We start from the raw sequence: 14,045 nt of genomic DNA, 5'->3' as shown, positions 1-14,045 counted from the left end.
GAATTTCTTGCAGAGGAAGTTTTTGATCTCAAATATGAGAAAGGGGGAGGGGACTTAACAGAAATAGTATGTATAGATTGATATGTTAGCTAGAATAAAGTTTGGGAAACTTCCTGGGTAAAATTACACTAAAAATGTAGCAAGATTGTACTGAGAGCTTGGTTAAAAATGGTTATTTTTGCCAGTGGTAAGTGAAAGCATTTAAAATACAAGGGAAATTTATGAAAGGCAATATATTCAGAAACCTTAATCTACAGTCGTTGAAATGCTACTGGTATATTGTTAAGTTCTGTCAACATAACCTGAAATAGAAGGTGAGTGAATGTTAAACTCCCTGATCTCTACCTAAGAATGATAATTGTAAAAAGAAATGGACGGAGATAGCCGAGAGATCTTGACAGACAGAAACTTCAAAGTGTGTAGGTTTAAGAGCCCAAAAGGGGGTTTGGTTTATTTCTTTTATAGTTTTAGTTTGAAGCAAAAATGTGGGTGTGCTTTCTGCTGTGTCTCTGTCCTCAGATTACCTCACATTTCTGTCTTCTCTTATTATTTTGATGCCAGTTGATACTAAGGTAGTACCTAAGAAGGAGAAGTTTTCCTTGAGGTCACCAACTTTGCTTATTTTTCATTTGTCTTCTCACAACAGGAGTTTCACCATCTTCCTCTGAAGACCTAGCCATCTTGCTCCATGAAGGTCAGGACAATCTGACATGCACTTGTTTCTTGCCTCTTTACCTGAAGAGTAGTCCTCTTCCATTGTGTACATTTTTTTCTTAATAGGGGAGGGGAGGGGAGAGCCAGTACCCCCCCTCCCCTTCCCTCCCTAGACCTTGGGGAAGTACCCTCCATTGCTTTCCCAAGATGGCAGACCCCATCATGGATCTGTTTGATGACCCAAATTTATTTGGCCTGGACTCTCTGACTGATGACAGCTTCAACCAGGTCACACAAGACCCCATTGAGGAAGCCCTTGGACTGCCAAGCTCTCTGGACTCCTTGGATCAGATGAACCAGGATGGTGGAGGTGGTGATGTGGGGAATTCATCAGCAAGTGACCTGGTCCCCCCACCAGACGAGACAGCCCCCACAGAACTTCCCAAAGAATCAACAGCTCCAGCTCCAGAATCTTTAACTTTGCATGATTATACCACTCAGCCCGTCAGCCAGGAGCAGCCCGCCCAACCTGTCTTACAGACACCGACGCCAACATCAGGACTTTTGCAGGTCTCCAAGAGCCAGGAGATCCTGAGCCAAGGGAATCCTTTCATGGGTGTCTCTGCCACAGCTGTCTCCTCCAGTAGTGCTGGAGGGCAACCACCTCAGTCAGCCCCTAAGATTGTTATCCTTAAGGCCCCACCAAGCTCCTCAGTCACTGGTGCCCATGTGGCACAAATTCAGGCCCAAGGTATCACCAGCACAGCTCAGCCCCTGGTGGCTGGCACAGCCAATGGTGGAAAAGTTACTTTTACCAAAGTGCTAACCGGCACTCCCCTTCGACCAGGTGTTTCCATTGTCTCTGGTAATACAGTGTTGGCCGCCAAGGTCCCTGGGAACCAGGCTACTGTTCAGCGCATTGTCCAGCCCAGCCGACCAGTAAAGCAGCTGGTCCTACAGCCAGTTAAGGGTTCAGCTCCTGCTGGAAACCCTGGGGCCACAGGGCCCCCACTGAAGCCTGCAGTTACACTGACCTCTACACCTACCCAGGTGACTTGAGTGAAAGGGGGAGGTGAATTTTGGTTTAGTAGAGGGCCCAGCAACTGTGTGAGAAGAGAGCACATGAGACCTATTTCTAGGAAATCCTGTTTAAATTCTACCTTTGCTACTTTAAAAAATCAGTTAGCATTGACAGCCATGTCCTTACTACTTATTAGGTGGAAGCAGTTAATGTTGACATATTTTTTGAGCTCTTATTACATGTTTACACTGTGCCTAGCTGGTGCTGAACAAGACAGACACAGTCCCTGTCCTTACAGAGCTCACGGTCTGCCAGGAAGGCTGACAGTAAACAAGAATTCACAATACTGTATAATGCAAAGTTTTATGAGAAATACTGGATGCTATGGGAACAAAGAGTCATTATTTATTTATATTTGCAAGACTTACAGAAGCTATGCGTATGTTTTCCCTGTTAGTATTATTGAGATTGTCCTCCTCCTTTATCCAGTGAAAAGGCTAGTTTCTATTGTAAGAGAGTAGAGGTGCTAGCCTCTGAATAAAGAGCCAAAAGCATTTGTGAGGAAGGGGGTGGTATTAAAATAAGTAGGACCAGTGGAAAGAAGCTGTGAGGAGGTGGATTATAAAGACTTTCTTTCTAATAGACTGCCAGAAAATGGAATGACTACCTTAGAAGATAGCCTTCCATCAGGAGTTTGTCAAAAATAGGCCTGATAACCACTGGGCAGAGGTGTTACAGAGAAGACTCAATCAGGACAGATAGGAGGATGAACAAAATAAATTGTGCTATGTCTTCTGACTCTCAGTTTTGATGGTTCTAGGATGAGGAAAACTGGTGTAAATATTTAAGACTATACCATTCTTTAATGTTGCACCTCTCTTGTAATTTCCTTTCTTCACTCTAGGGTGAATCGAAACGCATCACCCTGGTCCTCCAGCAGCCACAGTCTGGAGGTCCCCAAGGACACCGGCATGTCGTTTTAGGGAGTCTACCAGGCAAGATAGTGTTACAGGGCAACCAGCTGGCAGCCCTGACCCAAGCCAAGAATGCTCAGGGGCAGCCCGCCAAAGTAGTAACAATCCAGCTGCAGGTGCAACAGCCACAGCAGAAAATCCAGATTGTACCACAGCCGCCAGCGTCGCAGCCGCCGCCGCCGCCGCCCTCAACCCAGCCTGTGACTCTGTCCTCTGTGCAGCAGGCTCAGATAATGGGGCCAGGACAAAGCCCAGGACAAAGACTTTCAGTACCACTCAAGGTGGTGCTGCAGCCACAGGTGAGACTTCCACAGGTAGCCGCCTGCTGTCCCCCTGAGCAACCACTCATTGTTGAGTGTGGGGGTCACTGGAGTCATGCCTCTGAACTGAAATGCAAGCTTTTATTTTCTTTTACCCGTGGGAACTTTGTTTTAATTATATGAAAAGATTTGAGGGTCATTGTTAGGTTTAGGATAAGAGGTGATTTATCTAACATTTGTCTTTGAGCTGTTTCATTTATAGTCTTTTTCCTAATACTGTTGTGGAGTAAAAGTGATTGGCATTATTCTTTCATTTGAAAGATAAAGAAGTTGTCCTAAAGAGGTCAAGTGATTATTAACTCCCCCCCCCCCCCCATAAAGATAGGCCAAGAGTAGAATTTGAATTTATTTACTTTTGGCTTAGAGATTAGGATTGGCCATAGAATAATGGAGAGGTATATTGACATTAGGAGCATGGCTAAAGGATATTGAAGTTTGATTTGGCACAATTCTTGCCGTTTCTCATCCCCTTCCAACTTAAAAAAACAAAACAAAACACTTTTTTTTCCCCCTACTGTGTCCAAGTTCGGTAAGACTTGATCTGAATCTGATTCTTGAGGAATTAGAGATGGAACATTTGTAGCCTGTCTTCTTCAGAGCTAAGTTTTATTTAGGCCATTTAGCTACGAGCATGTTGAAATTTTAGTGTCTTTATTTCTGTAGGCTGGCTCTTCCCAAGGAGCTTCTTCTGGGCTCTCCGTAGTTAAAGTTCTAAGTGCCAGTGAAGTGGCAGCTCTGTCTTCACCAGCAAGCTCTGCTCCTCATACTGGGGGCAAGATAGGAATGGAGGAAAACCGCAGGCTGGAGCACCAGAAGAAGCAAGAGAAAGCCAATCGGATTGTAGCAGAAGCTATTGCTAGGGCCCGTGCCCGGGGTGAGCAGAACATACCTCGAGTCCTAAATGAGGATGAGTTGCCCAGTGTTCGGCCTGAGGAAGAAGGTGAGAAGAAACGCAGGAAGAAGAGCAGTGGAGAGAGGCTCAAGGAAGAAAAGCCAAAGAAGAGCAAAACATCTGGTACCTCCAAAACTAAGGGCAAGAGTAAGCTGAAGTGAGTACAACCCTTTGCTAATTTGTTGGGACATTTGAGGACGTGCACTTGTTTTTAAATTAGTGTTGAGGGGCGCCTGGCTGGCTCAGTTGGTAGAGCATGCGACTCTTGATCTCAGGGTTGTAAGTTTGAGCCCCACATTGGGTGTAGAGATTACTTAGGAAAATAAAATCTTAAAAAAAAATTAGTATTGAGAGGAACTACTTGTATTTTTTTTTTTTTTTTAAGATTTGTTTATTTATTTGAGAGAGCAAGAGAGAGCAGGGGGAGAGGCAGAGTGAGGGAGAGTCTCAAGCAGACTCTGTGCTCGGTGCGGAGCCTGATATGGGGCTTGATCTCATAACCCTGAGATCATGACCTGAGCCGAAACCAAGAGTCAGATGCTTAACTGGCTGTGCCACCCAGGCGCCCTTAGGATCTACTTGTATTTAGCAGCTGCATAGTTCAAGGTGATATATCTACCACAGAAGATAGAAGGGCCTTTCTTTTGTCTGTCCCAATGCTTATATGATTTGTTAAACAGAAATGTGCGAATTAGCATATTTTGAAAGAGAAACAAGGCACAGGAAAGAGAGCTAATTATTGAGTTGGGGGTTATATTTAAAAGCTGACTTTATACGTCTTCCTGATTTTGTATCACTAAAGTGTGAAAGAGATTTCTCACTATCCCCTTACCACCCGCATCTGTAAAAAAGCTGTTGGAGGTGTAGCTGCCCTGTTCTTATATCTTATCTGTGAACTAGAGAAGATTTAGCAACCATTGTCAGCCTTAAGCAGTGTTGGCAGAACCAGGGCTTATCACAGTTGTCTTCTCTTTCCCTTCCATGTCTTGTGGCTTCACTCCTTTCTCCCTAGCTTCTACCCCCTAGGATTCTCCAGGCTTTGTGGTGGAATTATAATAATGGTTTATATTTGGAGAGGATTTTTCAGCTTTAAAAAAATTCATATCGACTATCTTAGTTAATCCTCAACAATTCTCAGGCCGGGTATTATCTTTGGTGTTTATATTACAAATAAGGAAACTAATGCCCAGCTAGTGACAGAACTGGAACTAAAGTGAGGCCTTGTAATTCTTGGGCCAGTATTCTGCTTTCTTACGACACCTTCCTTCAGGTATTTGTGAGTACAGTAGTAGAAAGGATTTGTCAAATCTGGTGTAAAGGTCAGACAGTGGTTTAGAAACCCGAGTATCTTCTGTTTTTCAAACACCTTGTTCCATAGCCGTGTGTCCTACTGACTGAAGAGCTAGACCCTTCTATTAGGAAGTTTCATAGATGATGGTTTAGATTAATTATATTTTTCTTCTCCTAAATGAATTTGACCCTCACTGAAAATGAATTTGGTTTTTCCTTTTTAGTACCATCACCCCGGTGGTGGGTAAAAAGAGAAAGCGTAATACCTCATCCGATAATTCAGATGTAGAAGTCATGCCTGCCCAATCACCCCGAGAAGATGAAGAAAGCAGCATTCAGGTAAAAGGATCCCGAAAGATTAATCCTGACAGACAAACCAGGAATAGATACAAGAGACTGTAAGCCTATGCACATTTCAAGAATTTTTCTAAAAGAGAGGTAGGCCCAAAAGCTAAAAGTGGTGGGACCCGGTCATGGTTGTGTCGTTTAAATTTTTGGTTTTTTAGGCAAAAACCATATTACTATACTGTACTATACTATACTATACTATACTATACAACAGCAGTAGTCAGGGCACCTGGGTGGCTCAGTCGGTTGGGCGTCTGCCTTCAGTTTAGGTCATGATCCCAGGGTCCTGAGATCGAGTCGCGTGTCGGGCTCCCTGCTCGGTGGGAAGTCTGCTTCTCCCTCTCTCTCTCTGACCCTACCCCTGCTTGTGCTCGCACTCTCTCAAAAATATAAATAAAATCTTTAAAAAATTAAAAAAAAAAATAGCAATAGTCATTTTCTGAAATTCCAGTGTTTCCAAAACTAAGCAAGTATGAAATTATGCTACATGCTTGTTGTTACGGCTCTGTCAGTACCTTGGTTTCTCTTAGAACTGTCCATCTATCCCTTTGCCTTACCTTTTCTACACTTAAGGGTTCTGACTCTGTGAACTGGGTGCTTAGGCACAATGTTTTTTCCTACCTTTTGAAGATGAGAAACACTGGAAGAGAATAAAAGAAGCTGGACCAGAAGAAGTTTAGTCCTCTGTCTCTGATTGTTGCTTTATGGTACCACCTTTGGCTCTGGTTTCCAACCATACAAAGAATCTCATCCCCTGGTATTAAGATTTGGAAGACCCATGGTACTTCTTAGTAACACTATGGGCCTGGCCAATTTACTTAGCTACTGTGTCTGAATTTTTCCTTGGTAAATGGAGGCTTGTACTAAACAAACTTTAAGGGCTTCTCTAGCTATTAATACTCAGAAAAGCATCCCCTCTTTCTTGATACACATTCAGTACATTGGCAAACTGATAGTTGGGTTTTTCTGGGGAAATTAACATGTGAGAATAGCTAAGATACAATTGAAAAGGAAAATGAGGCAAAAATTAGATTTAACAGATATTAGATATAGTATGAAATAATAATTACTAGGAGTGTGGAATTAGAGAAGAAATAACATTAATAAAGATAATAGTCTAGAAATAGATTCAAATGGTTATGAGAATTTAGTATATGAATTAAAATGCCATTATAAATCAATGGAAAGAAAGAATATTTAATAAATTATGTTAGGACAACTGGCTACCCATGTAGGAAAAAAATAAAACCGGATTTCTTGTGCCACTCCTTAAACAAATACTAGTTTATTTTATTTTATTTTTTAAAGATTTTATTTATCCATTTGACAAAGAGAGACACACAGCGAGAGAGGGAACACAAGCAGGGGGCGTGGGAGAGGGAGAAGCAGGCTCCCTGCTGAGCAGGGAGCCCAACGCGGGACTCGATCCCAGGACCCTGAGATCATGACCCGAGCTGAAGGCAGATGCTTAACGACTGAGCCACCCCTGTGCCCCAAACAAATACTAGTTTAATCAAAGGTCCAAATGTGGAACTTGAAATCATGAACTTCCTGTAAAACATGGATGGATTTTTTAAATGATTATCAAATAAGGTAGATCTTTCTAAGGGGGTATTAAAATTCAGAAGTCATAAAGGGAAAGATTTGTATGTTTGACTATATGAAAATTATGCACGTATAACAAAAAAATTCTACAAATAACATAGTGGTTAAGAGCATAAACTCTGGAGCAAGAATTCCTTGGTTCTCATCTTAACTCTATTTACTAACATTGTCACTTCAGGCAAGTTTATTTAACCTCTTGGTGCCCCAGTTTCCTTATCTCTAAAATACAGATACTAATGCCTACCAAGTAGGGTGGTTAGGAGAATTAAATGGAAGCATTTATTTATTATTTTATTTTATTTTATTTTTATTTTTATTTTTTTCTAAATGGAAGCATTTATAAAGCACGTAGGACAGTGCTTCGCTCATGGTAAGAGAGCATGGAAAGAGTTATATATGTGTATGTTAAATAAAATAAAGAGTTAAATAAAGTATTAAATAATTAAAAGACAAACGGAAGGCAAGTCTTTGTAAGAAAAAGAATATAAATTTTAAAAGGTGGTGTATTAGTTTACTAGGGTTGCCATAAGAAAATACCACAGACCGTGTGGCTTAAAGAGCAGAAATTAATCTTATCACAGTTCTGAAGGCTAGAAGTCCAAGATCAAGGGGTCAGCAGGTTTGTTTACCTCTGACACCTTGCTCCTTGACTTGTAGAAGGCTGTTTTCCTACTGTGTCCTTACATGGTCTTATCTCAGTGCATACATGCCTGGTGTCTTATGTGTCCACATTTCCTCTTAAAAGGATACCATTCAAGTTGAATTAGGGCTCACCCTACCAGCCTCATTTTAACTTAATCACTTCTCTAAAGCTCTTTCTCCAAATACAGTCACATTCTGAGGTACTAGGGATTAGGGTTTCAACATGAGAATTTTGGGGGATTGGGGCGCTTTGGTGGCTCAGTCAGTTAAGCGTCTGCCTTCGGCTCAGTTCATGATCCCGGAGCTCTGGGATCGAGCCCCGTGTTGGGCTCCCAGCTCGGCGGGGAGTCTGCTTCTCCCTCTCCCTCTGCCCCCACCCCGCTCTTTCTCTCTCTCTCTCCCTCCTCTCTCTCTCTCTCTCAAATAAATAAATAAAATCTTAAATAAAAAAAAGAGTTTTGGGGGGTATAATTCAGCCCATAAGTGGTAATGCCAGCGTTGGCAGTGGAGTTAAGGAACAGATGCTTTTCAGGCAGTTGATGGGAATGTTGAGACCATCTTTTTGGCGAGTCAATATTTCAGTATGTAACAAAATTTAAAATATCAACACCCTTGGACTCAATGATTCTGCATCTAGGAAACTGTCAAAAGTATGTGATGATGAGTATGTATTGCAGCAATAATTGCAATAGCAGAAATGTCCAAAAATTCATTGTCCATAGGGGGGAATAGTTAATAAAATTCTGAAAATCCATACAATAGAATAGTATATGGCAATTAAAAACAATAAAGTAGAGGGGCACCTGGGTGGCTCAGTCATTAAGTGTCTGCCTTCGGCTCAGGTCATGATCCCAGGGTCCTGGGATTGAGCCCCGCATCGGGCTCCCTGCTCTGTGGGAAGCCTGCTTCTCCCTCTCCCACTCCCCGTTTGTGTTCCCTCTCTCGCTGTGTCTCTGTCAAGTAAAAAACAAAAAAAGTAGAGGGCCGCCTGGCAGGCTCAGTCAGTAGAGTATGCGACTCTACTAAACAAAAAAATAATAATAAATAAATAAAAATTAAAAATAATAAAAAAATAACTGCAAATCTATTCTATTCATGGACATTTGGGTTGTTTCCAGTTTGGAGCTATAATGAATAAGGCTGCAGTGAACAGTCTTAGTACTTCTTGGACACGGGTTTTCATTTCTCCTAGCTAAGGAATAGGATTGCTAGACCATAGGGTAGTTACACATATAAACATAATAACTCTATAAGAGTATGTCAGCTTCCAAAGTGATTGTGTCATTTTACACTTTCACCGGTAATGAGAGCTCCAGTTCCACATCTTCAGTATTTGGTTTTGCCAACTACCCATTCTTTTTAAATACTTCTGTAGTATTCCATAATTTGACTATACCATAATTTGTTTAACTAGTCCCCCATTGATGGGCATTAAGGTTTTCTCTGGTCTTCTACTACTACAAGTAATGCTACAAAAATTTGTATATACGTGCAGATTTATTTGTAGGATAATATCTTTGAGGTGGAATTTCTGGACCAAAGGGTATTGTCAAATTTTCTTTTACAGAGGTTATGCCCATGTGTATTCTAACCAACAATGTATGTACAAGTTCCTATTTCAGTATTTGATCAGACTTTCTGATTTTTATCAGTCTGTTAGGTGCAAAAAAAAAGGAAAAGGTATCTCAGTTTAGGTTTCGGTTGTAATTATTTTATTATGAGTGTGAACATCTTTTTACATTTAAAACCATTTGTGTTTTTTTCCTACTAACTGTCTATTCATGATGTTTCCCTATCTTTCTGTTGTGTTACGGATCTTTTCCTTAGTCAAAAGAACTCTATGCTGGGGCGCCTGGGTGGCTTAGTCGTTGGGCGTCTGCCTTCGGCTTGGGTCATGATCCCAGGGTCCTGGGATCGAGCCCCGCATCGGGCTCCCTGCTCCGCGGGAAGCCTGTTCTCCCTCTCCCTCTGCCCCTGCTTGTGTTCCCTCTTTCGCTGTGTCTCTCTCTGTCAAATAAATAAAATCTTTAAAAAAAAAAACAACTCTATGCTTAGGAAATGGATCATTTGGTGTTTTCCCCCTCAGTTTCTTATTTGTCTTAACTTTGTTATGATATGTAAATAGCTCAAATTTTTTGCAAGGTAAAATTGATCAATTTATTAGAAACATCTTTCCTGGGCGCCTGGGTGGCTCAGTTGGTTAAGCGACTGCCTTCGGCTCAGGTCATGATCCTGGAGTCCCGGGATCGAGTCCTGCATCGGACTCCCTGCTCAGTGGGGAGTCTGCTTCTCCCTCTGATCCTCCCCCTCTCATGCTCTCTGTCTCCCATTCTCTCTCTCAGATAAAAAAAAAAAAAAAAAAAAAAATCTAAAAAAAAAAAAAAAGAAACATCTTTCCTACTACGAGATTATAAAAAATTCTTCCATGCTTTCTTTTAGAAATGTTACGTCTTTTTAAGATTTTTTTTTTTTTTAAGATTTTTATTTATTTTTTGACAGACAGCGAGAGGGAATACAAGCAGGGGGAGTGGGAGAGGGAGAAGCAGGCTTCCCTGCTGAGCAAGGACCCGATGTGGGGCTTGATCTCAGGACCCTGGGATCATGACCGGAGCCGAAGGCAGACACTAAATGACTTGAGCCACCCAGGCGCCCAAGATTTTTTTTTTTTTTTAAAGATTTTATTTATTTATTTGTCAGAGAGAGAGAGAGAGCACAGGCAGGTGGAAAGGCAGGCAGAGGGAGAAGCAGGATCCCCACTGAGCAAGGAGCCTAATGCGGGACTCTATCCCAGGACCCTGGGATCATGACCTGAGCCGAAGGCAGTCGCTTAACCGACTGAGCCACCCAGGTGTCCCTTTTTTAAGATTTTTAAAAAGATTTTGAAATCTTTTATTTTTATGTAATTTAGTTTCTTTCAACCTCTAAATGGCTAGTCATTTGTTTCCAATCCTGTTTATAGAATAATCTACTTTTCCCTCACTGATTAGAAATGCTATTTTTATCATGTTCTATATCCACATAAGTATTTTAGTCTATATTTGGACATTATTTCATTGACCTGTTTATCTTTTCTTGGAGAGGTACCAACTTTTGTTAATTAGTATAGCTCTCTAGTGTCCTTAATATCTGGTAAGGCCAAGCACACTTTTCCTGTTTTTCCTGGTTATTCTTTTTTTTTTTTTTTTTTTTTTAAAGATTTTATTTATTTATTTGAGACAGAGAGAATGAGAGAGAGAGAGAGCACATGAGAGGGGGAGGGTCAGAGGGAGAAGCAGGCTCCCTGCCGAGCAGGGAGCCCGATGTGGGACCCGATCCAGGGACTCCAGGATCATGACCTGAGCCGAAGGCAGTCGCTTAACCAACTGAGCCACCCAGGCGCCCCTTTTCCTGGTTATTCTTAAGTGTTTATTTCTCTCTTTGAATTTTGGGATCAGCTTATCTAATTAAAAAGTTTTGTTAATTTTATTTTGTCGTATTTATATCATGTATATAATTAGAATTAGGTCTTCTTATTGCAGGACAATGTATTTTATTATTTATTCAAGTCTTCTTTAAGTCCTCCTGGAGTGTTTTAAAATTTTCTTCATATAGATCTTATATATTTCTTACTAAATTTAATTCTTTAGATAAGTAATCTTTTTGTTTTCATATATAGAATTTTTTCTTTCTTTTTCTTTCTTTTCTTTCCTTTTTCAGTTTTTTTTAAAGATTTTATTTATTTATTTGACAGCACAAGCAGGGGGAACAGCAGCGGGAGAGAGAGAAGCAGGCTCTCCACTGAGCAGAGAGCCCAATGTGGGACTCAAACCCAGGACCCTGGGATCATGATCTGAGCCGAAGGCAGACGCTTAACCAACTGAGCCACCCAGGCGCCCTGAATCTTTTCTTTCATTATATTTTATGGCTCAGTCTACATAAGAATGATATTTTTCAAAATTGATTTTATGCCAGGGTAGTTTGCTTAATTTCAGTAGTTCTGTGTCTAATAATTCATTTAATTTGTGTTTTTCAGAGATATAATCATGATTGAAAAATAATTTTATCTCTCTATCCTTCCCAATTTTTTATCATGTTCTACAAAGTATTAATGTTTTACTCGGGACGACTGGGTAGCTCAGTCACTTGAGCATCTGACTCTTGGTTTTAGCTCAGGTCATGATCTCAGTGTTCTGAGAATGAGCCCCGAGTCCAGCTCCACGCTCAGTGTGGAGTGTGCTTGGCATTTTCTCCCTCCCCCCACTTGTGCACACATTTGTGCACGCACGCTCACTCTCTAAAATAAATAAAATCTTACAAAAATGTTTGCTCAACCACTTGAAAGAATAACGTAAATCTAAAATGTGTTGATACGGAAAACATCTTTAAGAAATACTGTTAACAAAAAGGTAAGTAGCAGAACAATACTATAATCACCATATAGTATCATTTTATTTATTAAAACAAAAAAACCTTAGAACTAAAACAAAAAGCAAAATTAGTAACAAAACATTCTTGCACCTTTGCAGTTCAGAGTTGCTCCTTATGGAAAGCACATCGGACCCTGCAGGTTGAGTCCTGTTTCAGTTTACCAGAGCTTCTTGCCAGTAGTAGCCAGGTTACTTTCAGGTGGATTCTGGTTCTTTGATAAAACAGTTTGGCAAATTAATATGTATTGGTACAAAAAATAAATTATATGGTTTGATATCACATAATTTGATAAATAAGCTCTTTATCTTTTTGGCTTGGTTTTTCATAGGGATTTTGGAGTAAGTCTAAGTATACGACTATAGGCAAATAGTTTCAAAGGTTTTCTCTTTGAGATACCTACATAGTTATCTTAACCATTCTTGCCGCTACAGAAAAGACGCTCAAACCGCCAAGTTAAACGAAAAAAATATACAGAGGATCTGGATATAAAGATCACAGATGATGAAGAAGAAGAAGAAGTGGATGTAACTGGTCCAATAAAAACTGAGCCTATCCTCCCTGAACCAGTGCAGGAACCAGATGGCGAGACTTTGCCTTCCATGCAGTTCTTTGTGGTAAGCTGAGAACTTAAGCAATATGAGAGGTTGTCCTGCTCCTCACAGTCTCTGTTGACTGACTGCATTTTTTGCTACAGGAGAATCCCAGTGAAGAAGATGCAGCCATAGTAGACAAAGTGCTTTCCATGCGGATTGTGAAGAAGGAGGTGAGGCCTTAACCCTTCATGTCAACCCATAATCCTGCATTCACAGGCTTTATTTAATAAACACTTTTGGATGCCAGGGTATATTACTACAGTGTAATTATGAGATATGGTGGAGGGAAGTTAGCTAGAAAATAGGAATTGTCTTTTTGCTCTTCTTTTGCTTTTGTTTAAAATGGATAAAGGCTAATTTTCTCCAGCTATCAGATCTCTTATATTGGAGTACTAGATTAGTTCTTTAATCCCTCAGTCAGTAATACACTCTAGGAACATTGGTATGAAGCTCTACCATGAGTAGTGAAAATTTAAGGTTCTTCTTTTTGATAAATAAGGTTATTAATAACTATAATTTCTTTCTTCTCAGCTTCCTTCTGGACAATATACTGAGGCAGAAGAATTCTTTGTCAAGTACAAGAACTAGTATGTGATCTGTGCAAAAAGCTTTTCACACTAAACTCCACAGGGTTGTAAAGAGTTCTCCTGTATAGTCCATCCTGGGTGGGATTGTGTCCCCTTTTAATAGTCTCCTGGCCCAAATTGTTGTTTTCATTGAAGAAAATGTCTATTCAGAGAGAAGTTCGGGAATTGGCATGATTCTTCCTATTTCCCGACAGGAAGGTGGGGTAAGGGTGGTTCCTGATAAAATCCCTTGTGATCCTCTATAACTTAGTTTAACATTAAGACCTTGCTACTCAGACTGTGGTCAGTGGACCAGCGGAATTAGCATCATTTGGGTGCTTGTTAGAAATGTGAACTTTCAGGCCTGCCGCAGGTGTTTGTGTGCAAAATCAAGCTTAAGAAGCACTTACCTAGGACACTGTCTCCCCACTTAAGTATGTTGTACTCATTGTGCCTGCTTCTGCCTTATCCCCAAGTCTAGCCTACCACTTCCCTTTTCTCAGCATGACCGGCTATTTCCATCCCCTTCAGCTCCTATCTACACTGTGAATGGGCTACCATCTCCCAACTAGAGAAGGATAAAAGGATCCATCAAAAACTAAAGCGCTTCAAAACCAAAATGGCTCAGATGAGACATTTCTTCCATGAGGTATTGCCTATCATTTATTTCACAGAAGCATAAATTACTGGGGGTTATCAGTCTTGACTGATTATTTAAGATTTATAGTTGCTT

At 40.7% G+C, this 14,045-nt stretch overlaps 1 protein-coding gene across 6 annotated transcripts in view; it reads left to right on the top strand.

Moving 5' to 3' along the window:
* The window catches only part of CHD8 (chromodomain helicase DNA binding protein 8), a 61,725-nt gene that overhangs the window by 19,539 nt on the left and 28,141 nt on the right, over positions 1 to 14,045 (top strand). For 4 of the 6 annotated variants that reach the window (XM_078053446.1, XM_078053445.1, XM_078053443.1 and 1 more), the window contains exons 2-9: positions 647 to 1,704; positions 2,580 to 2,948; positions 3,633 to 4,018; positions 5,376 to 5,490; positions 12,585 to 12,767; positions 12,848 to 12,916; positions 13,278 to 13,333; positions 13,844 to 13,961. In XM_078053446.1, coding sequence (XP_077909572.1) covers positions 862 to 1,704; positions 2,580 to 2,948; positions 3,633 to 4,018; positions 5,376 to 5,490; positions 12,585 to 12,767; positions 12,848 to 12,916; positions 13,278 to 13,333; positions 13,844 to 13,961 — 2,139 coding nt within the window. In that variant the 5' untranslated portion in view covers positions 647 to 861. The remainder of the gene's footprint in view (positions 1 to 646; positions 1,705 to 2,579; positions 2,949 to 3,632; positions 4,019 to 5,375; positions 5,491 to 12,584; positions 12,768 to 12,847; positions 12,917 to 13,277; positions 13,334 to 13,843; positions 13,962 to 14,045) is intronic. The other 2 variants (XM_078053447.1, XM_078053448.1) reach the window with 1 other exon arrangement.

Source organism: Halichoerus grypus, chromosome 8 (assembly GCF_964656455.1).
Source record: "Halichoerus grypus chromosome 8, mHalGry1.hap1.1, whole genome shotgun sequence".
NCBI lineage: Eukaryota > Metazoa > Chordata > Mammalia > Carnivora > Phocidae > Halichoerus > Halichoerus grypus.
This window is presented reverse-complemented; position numbering and strand designations above follow the sequence as displayed.